The 19,528-nt window shown below is 39.7% G+C and overlaps 2 protein-coding genes across 4 annotated transcripts; both read left to right on the top strand.

Annotated features, from left to right (window-relative positions):
* Positions 1-592: 592 nt before the first annotated feature.
* Positions 593-6,276, top strand: manea (mannosidase, endo-alpha). Of its 3 annotated transcripts, none has more exons than XM_084914620.1 (5): positions 593-673; positions 1,219-1,828; positions 3,377-3,486; positions 3,645-3,721; positions 3,842-6,276. In XM_084914620.1, the coding sequence occupies exons 2-5, from the start codon at positions 1,327-1,329 to the stop codon at positions 4,473-4,475; spliced, it is 1,323 nt and encodes a 440-aa protein (XP_084770746.1). In that variant the 5' UTR covers positions 593-673; positions 1,219-1,326; the 3' UTR covers positions 4,476-6,276. The 3 variants fall into 3 exon arrangements, with proteins under 3 accessions (XP_084770746.1, XP_084770744.1, XP_084770745.1); XM_084914618.1 differs by lacking the exon at positions 593-673 and adding an exon at positions 703-942; XM_084914619.1 differs by lacking the exon at positions 593-673 and adding an exon at positions 708-802.
* Positions 6,277-6,459: 183 nt separating this feature from the next.
* Positions 6,460-15,014, top strand: LOC146365919 (4-galactosyl-N-acetylglucosaminide 3-alpha-L-fucosyltransferase 9-like). The gene is made up of 3 exons (XM_084914621.1): positions 6,460-6,970; positions 10,161-10,405; positions 10,660-15,014. Exon 3 carries the CDS (start codon positions 10,668-10,670, stop codon positions 11,748-11,750), a length of 1,083 nt encoding a protein of 360 aa, XP_084770747.1. The 5' UTR covers positions 6,460-6,970; positions 10,161-10,405; positions 10,660-10,667; the 3' UTR covers positions 11,751-15,014.
* Positions 15,015-19,528: the final 4,514 nt, after the last annotated feature.

Here is a 19,528-nt window from a genome sequence, read left to right as displayed (position 1 = left end):
TGTTTGGTTTGTAGACAGCAGCAATGACAAAAAAACAGGAGATGGATTTGGATGAGTTAGAGTTGAAGGTGCAAAGATTTTAATCTGGAGTCACCAGAATGGACAAGATTAGAAACAAGTATGTCAGAGGGACAGCTCAGGTTGAGTAGAGAGACAAAAAAGGTTGAGATGGTTTAGACATGTGAAGAGGAGGGATAGTGGATATTGGAGTGGATAGGACATTAAAAAAATGGAGCAACCAGGCAGGAGGAAAAGAGAAAGACCTCAAACAAGGTGCACAGAAGGAAGTTATGTAGAGCAGCCCCTAAAGGCAGCAGTTGAAAGAAGAAGATCAAGAAGAACAACAACAAAAAAAGAAGAGGACATAATAATATAAAAAAAAGACAATGCATGCAATTACATTTGCTAATGTTTGATCTATGTGTAGTTTACGTACTTGTGCTGCAGTACTGTTTCCTTTGCAAATAAATGCTGTAGAGTAAATATGAAATCATGAATCATCATTCATTCCTGTGGTATTCATTTTATTCTTTTCTGTAATGAACCCTCCACGGCGATGGGGGCGCTGTCACTCAGTGTCATTCAGTTAAACCGCCTCTATGACTGTTGTTAGCTAAAGAGGAGGCAGCTTCCTATACCGCATGGATGGGTCACAGTGCAGTCGCAGTCGCAGGTCAGTGTGTTTGTAGATCTGTGACGTTTTCCAGGACAGGCAATAAACCAGAAGTGTAGGTTGTGTCTCGTCCTCTGCATCCCAGCAGCGGAAATAATTTATGAGGGCTGGGTCGAGTCATTGGACTGGGTGTGTTTCATGTGAGATATGAAAATGTTATAGTTTTAGTGCAAGAAGAAGCTAACTGTTAGGCTGTAGACGAATAAAACGGATGTCGTGTCAGCCCTGTGGTGCCTGTGTGGTGTTGACAAGTCTGAAGTTCAGTGCAGGTAGAGTTCATGTGGCTAATGCTGCTAGCTTTTTAACTGTGTGGTGCTAAGCTGCAGTAATGGACGTACTGTAACCAGCTATTGTATTTATAGTGTAAATAAAACTTGGTATTTCCACTTTTTTATTTGCTTTATTAATTAATAGATGGGAAATTACTTAGCTTTACATTATTGCAAAAATAATTAAAGCTGCAATTTTGTCTATTATTTAATGACTGGGCACTTCTGGGAAGATCAACAGACGTACTCACATCTCTTATATCATTCAATTTCTAGGCTGAGTAAAAACTCTCCGGCTGAGCTTTACTGGCTCCCCATCCAACCACAGTCACTCACTGGTGTCTCAACAATGAACTATGGAAAGCCTCAAGCACTAACTGAAGAATGGCAAGATTTAAGCGCAAGTCTTGCATCACATTAATTGCTCTGGTGTTGCTTATACTCGCCATAACTGTGTTCTTAAGTGAGCTAATATCACGGGACTCTCCATTCAGCAGCCCAGCCGATATAAAGGGGTTTCCCAAACCAGAGAGCTGGGAAAACCGCAACAAAAAACCAGAGGAGATCAAAATGAGCAGCGCAGCTCAGTCAGACAAGGATGCAGAACTGGAAGCGACACTGAGGAAGTTCCCTCCTCCAAATTACTACCTCCATGCCTTCTACTACACGTGGTATGGAAACCCAAAGATTGATGGAAAATACATACACTGGGACCATCCACAGCTGCCACACTGGGACGTTAAGGTAGCTCAGGGATATCCACAAGGGAGACACAGCCCACCTGATGACATTGGAGCCAACTTTTACCCTGCTTTAGGGGTTTACAGTTCTAGAGACCCCTCTGTTATAGAGGCTCATATGCAGCAGCTGCGTACAGCAGCCATCGGTAAGACATCAAGTCACTTTTAATTATATACCACATTTAAAACAACAGGAGCTGAGCCAGAGTGCTTTCCAGGCAGGCAATGCAATGATGGCAAAATATGAATAAAAAGAAGTCATAAATAAAGTATAACAATAGAAATAACACTAGAAATAAAAGACCAGTAAGAAAAATTTAAACGCGTACTTGACTAAAAGCTAGTAAAAATATATACAGTGCTGTATAAAAAATATTGCTCCCTTCCTGATGTCTTAATTTTTTCACACTGTACACATTTCTTAGAAAACATCTTGATCCCCAAAACCTTCAGGAAAATATTCTGTGGACTGAACTTTTTGGAAGGTTTGAGTCCAGTTACATCTGGCACGAAACTAACACATTATTTTATTTTAAAAAATCATGCCAACAGTCAAACACGGCGGTGGTAGTGTGGTGGTCTCGGGCGGCTGGATGACTTGCTGTAATTGTCGAAACCATGAACTCTGCTCTCTACTAGAAAATCCTAAAGCAAAATGCCCAGCCATCCTTTTTTTCCCTGAAGCTCAAAAAACCTTGGGTTTTGCAGCTGGAAAATAATCTTAAACACATCAGCAAGTCCACCTCTGAATGAAACAAAAACAAAATGAAGGTTTTGAAGTGGTCTAGTCAAATCCTTAAACAGGCCGTCCATGCTGGAAAACCCTCTAATGTGTCTGAATTTTTAAAAAAAAATGCAAAAAAGAGTGGGCCAAATTCCTCCACAGGGATGTGAAAGACTCATTCCTAGTTATTGCAAAAGCTTGATTGCAGTTATTGCTGCCAAGGTTGGCACAACCAGTTATTAGAATTAGGAGATAATAACATTTTTCACACAGGGCCAGTTAGGTTTGGATAGCTTTTTTTTATTATTATTTCACCCTTTTAATAAAGGAAATCATTTTTTAAAAAACTGATTTTTGCATTTATCCTGGTGTGGAAATGTATTTGAAGTCTGAAGCATATAAGGGAGCCAATACTTTTTCACCACACTGTATGCCTTTATCTTTAGAAGTGGTTTATTGTCAGTTAGACATGTGCTTATGTGGGTTCACGGAAAATTCCAGCTGTTGTTGCCCTGGTGGCAGTAACAGCTGGAAAAGCCTGTTCGCCTTTGGCTTTTAGGCGAAAAGGTGGCGCTGAGATAAGCTGATGGAGGATGACCTCAGAGACCAGGAGGCCAAATAAATCAATGCAGTTAAGCTCAAACAGGAATGACATGTTGTCTATTCTTTGGATCATTCTGAATCTATGTAGTGAGCTACAGACATTTATAGGTTAGAATTTAGTTTTTCACACAAAATAAACATATTGTTCCCAACTATCAAACAAAAACTCTTCTAATTGAATTGTGTCGGCAGCTATGATAATAGTGACACACTGATACAAGGAAAGCCTAATAATATTGCTCCAGGCACACATTTAATACAGATTTATTACACATTTACATTAAATGAATCCAGTTATCTTTATGAATGTCCATCTGTGTGTTTTTCTTTTAGATTTCATATTGATACTGTAACTGTTTATGTTAAGGTGTCATTGCTGTTTCCTGGTATCCTCCCAATATGAAGGATGACAACGGGGATTCAACAGACGACATTGTGCCTTTGCTGTTTGAGGTGGCTCATAAATACCACATTAAGGTGTGTGTATAGAGATTGCAGCAGTTGCTTGAATGAAACGTCATTATATTCCTAATGAAAGGATTTGTGATTGTGATCCCCTGTGTGTGTGTGTGTGTGTGTGTGTGTGTGTGTGTGTGTGTGTGTGTGTTATCTTTGTCATTATTTGTGTGTTATAGGTAGCTTTTCACATTGAGCCATACAAAGGAAGGGATGAAGTCAACATGTTCACTAATGTTAAATACATCATTGAGAAGTGAGTAGTGATTTTGCCCACAGAGTCATTCAGATGTCATCATTAATGTTATCTGCATATTTAGATTCATCTTTCTATTCCTTTGACATCTGGTTGTTTTTCCGATCCCGTCCTCCACAGATACGGAGAGCACCCGGCTTTTTTCAAGTACTTGACAAACACTGGCAAACTTCTTCCGCTCTTCTATGTGTATGACTCATATCTGTTGAACTCGGAGCAGTGGGCCAAGCTGCTAAAGCACACCGAGACCAACAGCATCAGGGATACCCCGTATGACGCCATCTTCATCGCACTGCTGGTGGAGGAGAAAGACAAGAGAGATATCCTGACAGCAGGGTTCGACGGTGTTTACACCTACTTTGCCACTAATGGTTTTTCCTACGGTTCCACGCAGCGTAACTGGGCCTCTATAAAAGCTTTCTGTGAAGATAACAACCTGATGTTCATTCCAAGTGTAGGCCCGGGATATATCGACACGAGCATTCGACCCTGGAATTTCCAAAACACTCGAAACCGCATCAATGGCAAATACTACGAAACCTCGCTGAGTGCAGCACTGGAAGCCAGGCCTGATTTTATCTCTATAACATCCTTTAACGAGTGGCACGAGGGGACTCAGATTGAAATGGCAATTCCAAAAACAAGCCAGACGGTGTATCTGGACTATCTGCCCAACAAACCATCAATCTACCTGGAAATAACTCGCAAATGGGCGGCGATATTTGGTGGTGAGAGACGAAAGTGGCAGGAATGAAAATGACTAAGAGCCATAGCAGATGTTTATTCATGGGGGTATAAACAAAATGAAAACTAAATGGAGTTCTGCTTGCTGAACGCAGAGCAAAATGCAAATGAAGACCAACTTTATGAGAAAAGCCAAATGATTTGCAAAGCCGTAGGCAAGTGAACCACTTAATTATCCTAATTTTGGCTGCGCTGATGTATGTCGTTTTGTTGCACTTGAACGAATTATTGTGAATTTAACTGATGTCTTATTAACGCTTGTTTGCACACCCTTGTACATTTTTGCTATTCCTGGATTTTCACCAGCCGAAACAGCATAGGCATGTTTTGCAGTTCTGTGATCTGTGACTATATTAGACCCGAACAGAAATAAAGTGCACTCTGGAACGAGGCAGAGACACGAGTAAACAAAGCAGTCTGGTGGAATAAAGCTGTTGCCTCATTCTGCTTTCAACTCGGCTTCAGCCCAAAATACAGTACAAGAAAATAAAAAGACGGGGAAAAAAAACCCTGCAACATACATTTTGACATTTCAAAGACATGTCAGTTTAAAATCTGAGATGAGTCATAATGATGCAAACAGCGGCGGGATGGAAGGATAGCAGTTCAGTTGTTGAAACAGATTTGTAGCTGAGGGAATGGAGGGCAAAATCAAGATTGGTTTTTATCTGTGCAGTAGATTGCCTTCTTATTTATGAGCTGTTGCCATGGTACAGTACAAGTCTAACAGATACTTCTCTTACTAGACGTGCTATCAGTGCATACAGCTGCGTGGCCACAGCTGTTTGGCTGCATCTGCACAAATCATGCATTATGTTAAAACTGCCCCCGCAGCAAAGCCATCTCTCCGCTGAAAACATACAGTGGTCTTTTTATTCTTGCCTCTTAATTTTCAGCCCAGTCCTTCTTCCAGATCACTTGAACTTGTGAGAATTTTTGTTGGTGGTGTTTCGGCTTCCGCAGCCATACAGCATGTTTACCCACAGGTTTATAAGCAAGCATGGCTGTGAAAGCCATTCAGCTTCAGCTTGGATTCCTGGAGCAGTTCACAGCAAGTTTTAAGGACTGCTATAGATCACTGTCTAATTGTACAACCCAGCATCTTCTCAGTTGTACGTCCTTGGCTGGCTGCGGAACATTTGCATCCAGAATTTGCTGACTTTTATTGGAATTTATTTTTGCCTCGATCCAGGCAATTTTCCCGACGCTCCCAAATCAGAATATTACTGCAACAGCTTTCATGCTTAAAAGTTGGCAAGTTATGTGTGTGTGTGTTTGCTTTATTTTTCAATTAAATGCTTTTTACTAGTTTTTCTTAAACGGTACCTTTGGTGATTGTGGCCAAAAAAGCCAAATGAGCTTCACCTGCACACAGCACTTGTTTTCCAATTGACTCTGGCTCATCCAGGTGTTGCTTTGCCTACTGAAGTCAAACTCAAAGATCTCGTCTTCATGTCCTCTTGCCTTGCTGTTGTGCAAGGCTGCCTTTAATCCGACGCTGTGTAAGAAAAGTTTTGACCCATGCAAAATCGTGTTGATGCACTTCTGAAATTTAGTCGTTAATTTTGAAATGAACCCTGTGATGACTCCTCCAACTGTTTTGAATTACAACATTAAACCACTAGAGCAACCCCGTAAATGATTAATTGACTGGCTAAAAGAAATCACGGGGCATGCTCAAGGTTTAATGGGGCAAACTGCATCTGTGAGCCTCTGTATAGATAATTGAACCTACTTTTTTTGTAAGTTGTTTTTGCATGTGATTTAAGAATGCGAAAAATATTAAATAAACTCGCTGAAAATTAACAGAATTGTGTTTTTGGGCCTCTGAAGGTGGCTGTGGTGCATTATCCTCGCTAACTGGCAATCAGACTTCAGCTTTTACATCACTGAAAGATTAATTTGTACAGACCAATTGAGGTGAATCCTTTTGATCCCGTGCTTCCTCTCAGCAGAGATGACTGACCTGCTTATTCAAATGAGAACCTTAAACAGACGATTAAAGTGTAATATGGTACTAAAGCGGAATCGCAGCATCCCACTCAAACTAGCGCTCCGCCACAGCCTGCAGCTGCATCCACGGTAAACAGAGCAAGGTAGCGCATGGGCAGCCAGCAGGGAATTATTCCACATCGCATCACATCCCTGAGCATACATGGCGCCCTCGCACACCGAGATATGAATTTAGTGTGCAAGCGAACGAGGTAGTCGCGATTTCCCCCTCTTTCTTTCTTTCTTCCCCCCTTTTTTTTTCCACTTGCAGCCATCATTCTCTGCGTCGGTGTGCAGCAGCGGAGAAGATTCAGCGCACATTGCTACAGTAGGTATCATCATTTTTTCGGGATCAAGACGATGGATGCGGGCTCTATTGCTGCAAACACGGCGTGCGGGCTCGATTTTTTATTCCAAACGCATCCACATCTTCCGTATGTTCCTATGTGTCTTTGAAAGTGAGGAGGAGGAAATGAGAAGAAAGCTTTATTTTGACTCACGCCTGTCGCGATGGTGAGTAAAATGCTTGGCTGAGTCTTTCTCCCCCCCATCCTTGCATCCTATGTCTGATCTTCTACCTGATTTTAAAGGCAAATCATCTGTAGCTAATTGCAAACGCCAAAAAGAAAATGCGCAAAACAAATGTCACAAATATAGACCGCTTCTCGTTTTCCCCGGGGTGTTTGATTGTACACTGCATTTTTAAATGTTTAATGCACTAGACAGTTCAGTCACTGCAGGGGACATGGATGTTTTTCTCCCGTGAATGTGACTTGTATTTCAAACCTTGCCCTCATAGCTGTAAATATTATACCCACCGCGCGCTATTATCTAGGTTCTGTTAGTCAGCACTGGAAAATATTCCAGTGTATCTTTATTATTCCCATCAACTTCAATGCAGTGTCACGCCAAAAGACAACCATTTTAAAGAGTGGCTCCACTACAGCGTCACGTTTTGAAATGACCTTCAGTGCTCGGTGGCTGGAAATTAATTCTCACCTGAGATGGAGTGTCCGTTTTCAGCCAGTGCGGGGCTCCTTCCAGAAATTATGAGTTGCAATCTAAAGACAACAATTTTGGTGTACATGTGCAGCTTTAGCCTTTGCATACCCGTTACAAAACGCTGTTTGGGATTTGAGATTTCTGTGACTGATATTGCCACAGAAAATGTGTGACTGCGTTTTTTTCCTCCCCTTACTGCTCTCCAGCCACTTCAAACGTGGCTTCGCTGCAGACTACTCACCCATGCGGTGCTCTTTCTGTGTCCCAAATACATCACAATGCATTTAACAAAATCACAGCTATGCTTTTTTTAAAATGTGAATGAGCTGCAGGAGTCTCCCCTTAGTCTCATTTTGGTGGTTTAGAGATAGAAAGACATATCTAAATAAATAAATAAAACATTGTGCACCTTCTTTAAATAATCACATTGGAGACACTGGAACTTCAAAAGCCTGACCTGATCACTGCAATACAGGTCAACCTCCATCCTATGGGGTGTTTTATATAATTGACACCAGCACATCATGGCATGCATGGGATGCATCCTCTGTTAACCACAGAGCTTATCACTGCAGCTCACAGGAGGCATGGTTGAGTGCTGTAAGAGGATTTTCCCTACATGAAAATGTATTGATACCATAAGCCTTTAAAACGAGTGGCACTCATTTGGCTCTTATCTCAATCCATCTCTGACTTGTGTGTCCGCTGGCTGCATATCTGTGTAACAAAGTCAAAGATTTGGATGAAGCATGGATGCATGTTACCCTTTCCTTTGATTTTACTGATTCAGATATGCTTCAGGGATGCATGGAAGAAAAATTGTCTCTCAAGCTTTGATTCTGCACTTGGCATGTCAGGCTTGTGTGGCCTCTGTGCCAAATGCAGGTGTGCTGAGCCCCAGAGAGCTCTTCTATTCTTCTCAGCCTTAAGGTGGCAGCATTCTCTTACAACACACAGTGGATACCCAAAATAACAACCTACATCCATGCCTAACTGGAAACTTTTAGAAGATATCTAGGACTATCTAGGACTAGCTGACTATTTGTGTAAGAACTTTTGTTTTGTCTTATACACTTGTTTGTAGAGATTAAGCTCATCTCTGCATGCAGGCTGGAAATACAAGCTTTCTCTGTGGCGCTATGAAGTAGCTCAGTGGGCACAGAACATAGGGAAACCCACAAAGTAATGGAGTTTGAAAGAACCACAATTGAATTAAGAAATGTACAATGCCTAGCTCAGTCATGGTGAGTGTGTGGATGCAGGTATTTGACAGTTAGCCAAGTGATGACAGATATGCTTCTTTTTTACAAAAAGCCATTGCTCTGGCACTTGTCATGTTAAAGATTATAGACTGACAAATACTATAGGCCTATTAAAAAGTTTTATATCAACTCTGCTAGTACTGTCAGCTACTCTTTCTACAGTCTTGATACTTCTAGGAGCATATTTAAGAGAACAGAACAGACCAAGACAGAGGAGGAATAACTAGAAAGCAAACAGTGACATGCTAGGTAGCTTAACTGGACAGTCATATCCCAAACCTCCATATGGTTCCACATGTGAAAAAAGCTATTTTCAAACCGGAAGTGCAACATGGCGAAAAGTCAAGGACATTCAGTGACTATGGGTGAAATTATCACTGCATGAAGTTAGTGGAGCCTGGGGTAAACATTTTTCAAATCCCAGGCAACTGATGGAAGTGACTACTAATGAGAATGTAGGATATCACTAATTAACATATGATCTGGTGGTAAATATGGCAACCAGAATTTGAAACATCCGCAAGCCACCAGCTGCCAGCTTTAAAGCGACACGCAACAGGAGAATCAGTTCCAGTGTGTACACAGCTTAAGGATTACAAAGTTTCTATACTGGACACAGACGATAGTAAGATATCCAGTACAAAAGAGCATAACAGCCAAAACCCAAGTTACAACCAAAAGCAGCAACAAATAATCCTAACCAAACGCGATATGTTGTCGCAATATTAAGGTCCTACACCACAACAAGTTACTAACAAAGTGTTCTACAGTTTATAAGACAAAAGCCTTTGGGCACTGATTCAGTGACTCTAATGAAGGAGCCGATTACAAGTCAGGGACAAGCCAAGGAAGCTGGAGAACAGTCCTCCTACTCTCGCAACCAAAACCATCTAACTTAACCCTAGCCTTTAGGCAGTTAAAAGTAGGGGTTAAGTGAGTGGCAACTGGTTAAACCAGTGATCCCATCAAAACCACTGAGGTGTTCCCAAGCATATATCTCTACCCACATTAATGTAACAGGTGACTCAGTGGATTCCCTACACAAAACCTAGTGTCTTAAACCTAGTAAGTGAGTTCAAGAACCACCACTGCACTAATGAACTCAAAGTTCATGAGCTAACAAGAATTGGCTAACGAAGCTCTCTCTGTCCAAGCTTAAAACCTGTGTGTATCCCCGAGAAAGATTTTTTTACACTAGTGATAAAAAATAAACTTTCATAGGAGCCAACTAACAGGAAAGTCCAAAATAAATTCATATCACTACTAACTAGGAAAAAAGCCACTAAACTAATTTGTTATGCCAAGACTGATTATAGCATACCTGTGGTCAAGTATGGAAAGAGTAGGCAAAATGGGAGGGGTCATCAAAGTGCTTGCTTTTTGTCTCTTTTTCTGGCTTAATAGATTCTCTCTCATTTTCTCTTTTTGCTTGTATAAAGGAGGCATCATTAAGAAGACCAGTAAATTCAAGATCAAACACACTTCATTCAGTCATTAAGGATCGTTATTATTCAGCCTAAGAGCAAAGAAGCATCTTCTAGCTCCAACCTGCAATTTGTTTTCCTATGAGCACCGAATCACAGAGGAGGTTAATCCAAGCTTCGATCCGATGTAGGAGCTGTTCCCTCAAATTCCCACAACCTCTACTCTTGCTTGGATTTCAGCATTCAGTAAAATCCGCCAGGTTTGTATTGCAATATGTTGTAGGAGGCATCCCAGTTTTATTTAGCAGTTTTATTTGAGCAAACTATTGCCTTACACACCAGACAGTATATATTCATACCACTAAGTATTTAAAGGCACAGATTCTGTTCAGAGTCAATGATCCAGTAGACATTATTACATGTTGGTAGTATGTAAAGCCCGATAAGATGATCAGTCCTGATGTTGTGTCCTGCTGACTGTGTGGTATTTTTCTCTTTGGTTTGCCCTTTTTAGGACAGAGTATGCCATCTGCACCTTTTCACAGAATTCTGCGACCCCTTCTGCTTGGTACTTTTATACTGGGATGCTTTGTGACTCTGTTTTTGATGTATTTTAAACCATCTACAAGCTGGTTATCAGGTCCTGTAGAGTCAACAGTATCCACAGACCGGGTCAAGAACCTCTTCTCCACCAAGAGCGATAAAAACGTGACCACTGTGCTGATCTGGCTCTGGCCCTTCGGACAAACATACGACCTGAGCGTCTGCAGCTCTCTCTTTAACATTGATGGCTGCTTCATCACAGCAGACAGGAACTTCTACAATAAGTCTGATGGAGTCGTCATCCATCACCGGGACATTAGCACTGACCTGTCCAATCTGCCGCCGCTGCAGCGACCGTCGTTCCAGAAGTGGATATGGATGAACTTTGAGTCGCCATCACATTCGTCCCAGCTGCCTGGGATAGAGAACCTGTTCAACCTGACTCTCAATTACCGTCAGGATGCTGACATTGAAGTGCCTTATGGGTCCATCGTAGCAGCAGAAGGGGAAGAGGATTTTGTACCACCCAGCAAAAACAAGCTGATTTGCTGGATTGTAAGCAACTGGAACCAGGATCACGTGCGGGTGAAATATTATAATGAACTCTACAAACACATTGAGGTTCATGCATATGGACAGGCCTTTGGGGAGTACATCTCTGACCAAGACTACTTCCCCACCATCGCCAGCTGCAAGTTCTATCTGGCGTTTGAGAACTCCATCCACAAAGATTACATTACTGAGAAACTGTACAACCCACTCTCAGTGGGGACAGTGCCAGTGGTTCTCGGCCCACCCAGGCAGAATTACGAGAACTTTATCCAGGGAGACTCCTTCATTCATGTTGACGACTTCAGCTCGCCCAAGGAATTGGCTGATTACCTGCTGCTCCTGGACAAAAATGAGGAAATGTACCTCAGGTACTTTGAGTGGCGGCGACACTTTAAAGTAAAGAAGGCCTATTTTTGGGCAGAGCACACATGCCTGGCTTGTGATTACTTGCGAAGGCACAAGGAATACAAGGCATTCAATAGCCTTGACAAGTGGTACTGGGGCGGTTAGAGATTTGAAGGGCTGTGTGTGAGGGGCTAAGCAGCCAAGTACACAGGTAAAAAATTTCTTCAAAAAGGGTTTTCTTTATTTTAACCCTCAAAAAGTTCAAAAAAGACTAAATTCAAAAACATAAGTAGCAAGCCCATAAAAGAGGTTAACTAAATGTAACTCTACAAGAAGTAATTTTTCAGAAGCTTAAACAAACAAAGTGGACATAACTTAACTCACAAACCACCCTAATTACAAAGACAAAAGAGAGTAGCTTTTATAGTGGTTTGGCCGTTTACACACAATAGGGGGAAAACAAAAACACACTGTAATATTAACTAAGCACAGAATAACCTAAGTAAACCTAAAACATCCCTGTTCCTGATGAGCACATGGTTGGTCCTTCTGAGCAGGCCTATTGTTCTCAGAGTCCTCAGCCATGCCTTTTGCCCCCCCACACTCCATACCAGTTGGTGGCGGTAATGCACCTTTCAGTTGTTTGCCAACCACCAATAAAAATTTAGAAGAAGAAGATCCCTTTTTCCCAGACAGGAAACAGCCACGGCCCAAACCCAGGTAACTCAAAAAGACAAAAACATAATAAATATAACAGAAAACATTTTTAGAAAAACCACACAACGCTATTATGTGCGCGCCTCATAATATCAGTGTTAGGTTTAACCAAATGATTAATGAATTATATTAATGAAGAAAACTGCAAAACAAACTAATAAAGTGAACAAATGGACTGATTTACCCATGTGTGGCTGATGCCATCACGCTGTGTGATTTTTGTTATGTTGTTGAAGGCAGTACTGTAAGATTTTTGTCCTTCAGTTAACACAAAAGTTCGTTGCTGTTCTGTCGTGAGCAGCTTAATGGTGTCTTTCTATTGGTTCAGAGGCCCAGTGACACATCTAGCTTGTTCTTTTTTTGTCCTTTGAATTTTAGTTAAGCCTTACTTTGCCTTTTGAGTTATTAATTTATAATTCTTTATTTATTTTTTATGATTTACAAGTGCACAGTTTTTTTTTATTATTTCTGACCATGTTTTACTTAACATAACCTCATCTGCTGCTATTTTTTTAAATGATTTTGTCCTATTTTGTAGTGTGATTGCATGATTGTATAAACGTTCCGATAACATTCATGATGCAAGTTTTGTTTTTGTTTTTTATTATCCCCTGCTTATGAAGTGGCACAAGCTGACATTGGGGAAAGTGTTAGCTGGAGAAGAGGGGCTGACATAAAAGTGAAAATATTTATGTAATATTTATTCAAATGAGGCATTATATGATAAAAAACAATCTCATCTGTGCTAGTGATGAATTCACCTATGCATTGTTTACTAAACTCCAATGTGAAAATGGTTCAATAGGGTCATGTACATATTGTGTATTTTTGGAATTATGTAGCTGTAATTTTTTTTCCCATATTTTTACAAGTTTGCATTTGCACTGCTAATCAAACTGTTATTTTCACATACTTACACTAAGGCAGATGGTCAATATGTATTTGTAGATTGGATTTGGCGATCTTTACCTTGGTATCCGACAGAAGATGTCACTGTTATGTGAGAGGGAGGTTGCTAATTAATATTGCTGTGAATTGTTCATTGTCTTTTGTAATTTTGTCACGGTGTTTTGGATTCCATGTGGATGATGATGATAGAACAGCACAGAGCCATTGTACTGCAATATGAAACTCCCACACACACCTCTTCACATTGCATCTTAATTTGGAAAGTCTGTCATTTTTGACTGACTGCATTAAGCAGAAAGAGCACAAAATGAGCACGTAGTACAAGCATTTGCTTAAGCTCTTCACTTAGGTGCTGTACTCTCATCACACATTATAACTTAAGATGTGAAAGATGTGATCTTCATGGCTGCTGCAAGGTTACCCGTATTTTTGTATGAATCATCATACCTCAGTGTTGTCTGGGAGCGAGTGTTTCCATGTGATTCTGATTCTTTTAGCACTGCACCACACCCTTGAGACCACACAACAAAAAGACAGCTCGGTATCTGCATATATCACAGATGTTGCATCACATTCAGATGTTGTCGGAACGGCTAATTCACTGAACAATGCATTGCAACAGCACGCAGCAGCTATTAACAGAGATTTATGTTTTTTACAGAAAGTACTGTACAAATTCTTGTCAACATTTTATGCAAGATGAGCTTCTGTGTCAAAGTATAAAAACAGTGAGGTTAACATTTCTTCAATTTCAAAGGGACCATTGATGTAAAATAGGATGAAACCAATTATTTTTCTTATGGAGTACGGTTCCAAATGCCATAGTGGACTCTGTATATAAACACTGTAGTGAACTGAAGCAGGAATTGGATCAAACCAGCCCAAAACACAGATCATTCCTTTATGTCTAGCAGACAGTGGGAACTCCAGCAGCATTGTATATATTTTTCATGGTAAATCTCTTTATATCATGCAGTTGTTGTCTGGAAGTGACTGTGACTGCGCTGTACATTTGTAAGTAATGCCCGGTGCTTTGAGTGGCTGTGAATTAAGTTAAAGGGAGAGACACTTGAAAAAGAATTAAGAGCATCTGAAATGATGCTTTTAACGGTTTTGAGGTGGACATTTTCATCAAGGGAGGCACTTTTACATTTGAGGAGTGATTTTTTTTTCTTTGTTTGTATTTGGTGGCAATCCTGTTGGCATGACCTAATTGAAAAAGTCGTGCCAAAATGCAGCAGAAATACAGCACTTTTATTCATTTCGAGTAGTGTGACTCACTGTGCCAGTTGTCGTCTTAGATGAAGCTATTGTGAGTTTATAAACTGTCCTCCAAGACCTTGGCACGTCCCACAGGATAACTATGAAGCTGCCAGTCATGGTTTCATATTGTACAGTCCAATCTCATGTATGAAAACAAAGCTTTCTTGTCCAATGTGGTTGGTGACTTTAAGAAAAAAAAACAACGTTTTTTTCATTTTATCTTTTTGGGCAGCATCAGTCTTCTTTATCTTCTCTCTTTTTTTTTTTGCACAAAAACAAAGAAAAGGAGCTGCGGCTTCTCTTTTGTCCAGTTTGAATCTGTGAGAGGTTCACTGAGGCACCCAGAAGTGATTCTCTGGATGCTATATGACCGGGTATCCCAAAAAAATTTGATTTTGATGCCAGTTCACTGAAATAATCTGTTAGTCAATCAATACTTTTTTTTGCCAAATCATTGTATTTTGCCAAATGTTGTGTTTTACTGTATATGTCTGATAGTGTCAAAATGAAAATAAAGATATGGACAAATGAGCAAACATTTGTAAAGTGTACTGTAGTATTTCTTTATTTTTGTTTTTTAAAGAGATGCCTGATGTGTATTACATGACATAGGCTGGATTATGCTGAAACTGTCTGGAAAAAACATGTATGATGCTTGCTTTTAAACATTTTAAACAAGTTTATATATAAGTGGATTTATATATAAACTTGGCTAGCCAACATAGCTTAGCATAATGGCTGAAAACAGGACAACTCTAAGCTGAGCTGTACAAAAAGCAGAACAGCCATTTTAACATGGGGTTAAACAAATGGCTGTTTAATAACCATACATTGGTTTCCCCTGTAACTATGCTATGCTAAGCTGAGCTAAACTAAGCTAAGCTAAGCTAAGCTAAGCTAAGCTAAGCTAAACAGCTGCTGACTGTAGGTTCATTTTTTTGGACAGAAATCACATTGGTATCAGTTGCATAATTCTTTAATTGCAGGATAGCAAAAAAAATTATTTCCTATTACAGTAAAGGGGCAATAAAGGGGTTCCTTTAGATCAACTTCAATGCAGTGTCAAAGGCAACCATTTTAATGAGTGGCTCTACTATAGCATCACATTTTGAAATGACCTTCAGTAGCTGGAAAGTAATTCTTACCAGAGATGGAGTGAAATGGAAGACTATTCATGCATCGCTCTTTCTGTGTCCAAAATACATCACAATGCATTCAATATTTTAATTCTAAAATGTTAATGAGCTACATGTAGTCACAGTTTGGTGGTTTAGAGATATAAAGGCAGATCAAAATAAAATGCAAAAAAAGTGCTCCCTCTTATGATAATCACAGTGGAGACACACATTATAACTTAACAGGCTTGATCTGATCACTGCAGCTCAACCTCCCACATATACATATATTATTTTGTAGTCTACTAAAAGTTCCAGTTTTAGCCAAATAATGAAACAGCCAAAATATCTAAAAGGGTCACATTAAACCTTGTAGATTGAAAGACACAGTAGACTTATTAAAAAGTTTTTATCTCACCTCTACTAGTACTGTCAGTTATCCTTTCTGCACCCTTGATATTTCTAGGAGCGTATGTCCACACTGGAAGCAATTTACTGCAATGTGGCAACCAGAACCCACAGAAAGTCAAGGATATTCAGTGACTATGAGTGAAATGATCACTGTGTGGGATCCGAGATAAATTTTTTTGACCACCAGTGAGAACACAGGATATCTCTGATTGACATACAAATACAGTTACTTAAAATGGTGAGCTGATCTTGACAACACCATGGTGGATCCTTGGCGGATCCTCGGCTGGTTCTTGAGCAATGAGATCCCCTGCCTGTGATATGTATAAAGCCACCACAAGTGTCAATGCCCCTAAACAGCACTGAAGAAAACCAGTGCTAATATCTTATGTATACACCAGTAGAGGCAGTGACAATGGAAGCTCATTCATTTACATCTTTCTACACTGCTTATTAATCCATTCTATGTTAAAGGGTTCTATAATTCAAAACACTGATATAGGTTAATTGGCAGCATACAATTGAGAGGTTGTACACACTGAACAAGCGACATACAGCAGAAGACAAAAAGTGATGTCTAAAGAGTTTGGAAAAAAAAGCATCTGGACTTCTTTAAGTTGCTTGAAGACGTTTCACCTCTCATCCAAAAAGCTTCTTCAGTTCTAAGGTCAAATGGTGGACAGTCCCAGATTTAAGTCCTAGGGGAGTGTCCCCCAAGTCGGTCAAGAACCCCCTGTTGATCCTCTACCTAATCAGACGAGCCCAGGTGTGAAAACAGGTGTAGGTCACGATCAGCCAAGGTTTCGGGTGAACCCGCTGTGAAACCTAGCCCCACCCTGTCATGTGATTTCCTGAGGTCAAATGGCCCAGGATGTGAGTGGGCGTTAAGGGGCCTGGGAAAGGATCTCAAAACTGGCCTTAATGCCCACTATTTAACTTCACTGTCACATGTTTCTATACAAAAAGTGTAGTCAAAATTTAAACTTGAATTGTCAGTGACAGGTGTATTTTAGATGTGACACAAGGGCAAGTGAGAAAAAGAGCACTCAAACTGCGCACCAATAATGTATGTGTTTGTATTCTGTTCTAAATAAATATAAAAGAAATATGTGGGGGGTCTGTTCTAAAATTTTAATAAGATTTCAATTCATACAGTGTCAAAACACAACCGCAAGGTGCCTCAAGGGTCCTTTTATTGTGACGTAAAGATCCTCCAATATTACAGAGAAAACAAATAAACCGTTCCTCTGAAAATGATCAGTTAGCTGTTTTATAACTATTCTTTCAGGAATTTTAGAGAAAAGGGAAGTTTAAAGAGCAGTCCATGCAGGTGGGTTAAGTGATGGCTTTTTAAGTAATGGTTTAATTACTGGCATCTTAATGGATGTAGCCTATTATTAGAGATAGGTGACATTTGGGATTAAAGCATTTGTAGTTATTGAAGTTAACTCAGAAGAATTAATCAGAGTGCAAGAGTCCAAAAAATATTAATAGTGTTTAAAGCAGCTTTACGTAATGATGAGTCTGTGAGATGGTTACTAGTAATTTTTCTCTAATGGCTGAATTTTTATTTGTGAATAAATTCATAGAGCTCTGAATTTTTGTCAGTGCTGAAAAGAAAACTAGAGGGTTTTTTTTCTTTTTTTAAAAAAAAGGAGCAAAAAGCTCTTTTCCAGGCTGGAGGTCTTCTAAACTACTGAGATGCCAATTTGACTCCAGCTTATCTACTTTAAGGTGAACCTTTGAGAGTTAAACCAGGGAGTACAGTGACTTTCAAGAGTTTAGGTAGCTGCTCTGCACTGTGTTGGCACATGGCATTGAAGAAGATAAAAGTGGAGGAATTATATCCTTCAACTTAGTCACAGCACTTTCAGAACGACATCTACTGTAATGAAATTTATTTCTCACCTTAGTGCAATCTATTATTGTAAAATTTAGATGTTAATAAAAATGATCAGATAAAGAGAAGCCAATTCATCTAATAACAGATTAAATGCAGAGTTGAGGCTGTCATTTTCAGCATCTAAATGGATATTAAAATCACACACTATAATTATTTTATCAGAACTAAGCACTAAATCAAATAAAACCTCTAAAGTCTAAAAATAAATCCGGGGTGAGGTGAGGCATTATAGTAGAGAGAACCAGAGCGTTGCACTTGCAACTAAAGGCAATCCTCTCATGCCAATTACACACTGGCTTTCCAAATATATTAAAAGTCCTAACAGCATCAGTCACAGTCAACATGCTTGCTTTAGAGATTCGATGCAGTTGTCTGCCACTAATATTAGTATATCACCTCAGTGTGATACATTTTAATACTTATATGCTTTAAAAGGTATACTCCAAACACAACAACATATATTTGCTGCACAAAAAGTGCCCAATCTTTCAGTCACTAAATTAATACCGCAGTAGTTATGCATATATAAATGTGTCTATATATGTATATACTGTATGTATTATATAAATATCTTTATAGGTGCAAAAACAGCACATTCTGACAGTTTAGACAATTAACATATTGCATTTTAAAATGCAACAACTGGCTGAGGCCCTTCCCTGCTTTCCTAAGATTGACGATAAATAAATTAATAAATAAACACATTACTCATACAATTCATAAAAAGTATCACAAACAGTAGTTGTCTTGACACTAATTCTGACAGTTCAGAAATCATAAAAAGATCAGAAAAATCATGTATAATTAATCCAGTGGGGAAAAGTTAAAGTGTGATTGCAATTATTTTGAGTTTGAATCAACCATCAGCTATATTATTGAGGAATTACCTTTGAATGAAATGAATGAATGAAAAGTAGTGATGTGTGATACCACTGATTTCCTTTCCGATTCGATACCAAGTAAAATTCAGGGTGGTATCGACGATACTGATCCGATACCGATACTCTGTACAAAAACTTTTATTTATTGTATCTCAAATTATAGCATCATAATGATTACAGGACATCAGATTACTTGTTCTTATCACTTAATAATGCAGAGTTCATCATATAGAAATAAAAAACCTGAAGTTGTGCGCTATTTGAACACGTTGCCTGCTTGCAGCACTAAAGGACTCCGTGAGAGACGTCTGTCTCGCCCCAGCAGCACCTGTCCCTCTCCTCCTCTTCAGTTCGCCTCAACATACGTTCGTCATATTCTGTGATATGATTTACTCTGAGGTGTTTGACAAGGTCAGTGGTGTTGCGGCAACACCTCACTTTTTTGCCACATGTATCGCAAACCACGTCTCAGCTGTTTGTGGAGGTAAAATACGTCTGCACATGACTCCAATTATGCTCAGCCATTGTTATGAGTGTGCACGCCAAGGGCTGCCACACATTTATACAGCCGTATTTCGCACATGACTATGAAAGGCGGAAGAGGAAGTAGTTCCTTCGAATGTAGACAATCCGAATGTTATAGTTCCTTTCCACTGTGTTCCTGTTAATGATAAACTACAGATTTACCCTAAATTACTAAAATATCGATATTTTAATGTGAGAATCGACTCTAGAACATAAATG

Source organism: Perissodus microlepis, chromosome 19 (assembly GCF_051167445.1).
Source record: "Perissodus microlepis isolate ML-2025 ecotype Zambia chromosome 19, ASM5116744v1, whole genome shotgun sequence".
Taxonomy (NCBI): Eukaryota; Metazoa; Chordata; class Actinopteri; order Cichliformes; family Cichlidae; genus Perissodus; species Perissodus microlepis.
This window is presented reverse-complemented; position numbering and strand designations above follow the sequence as displayed.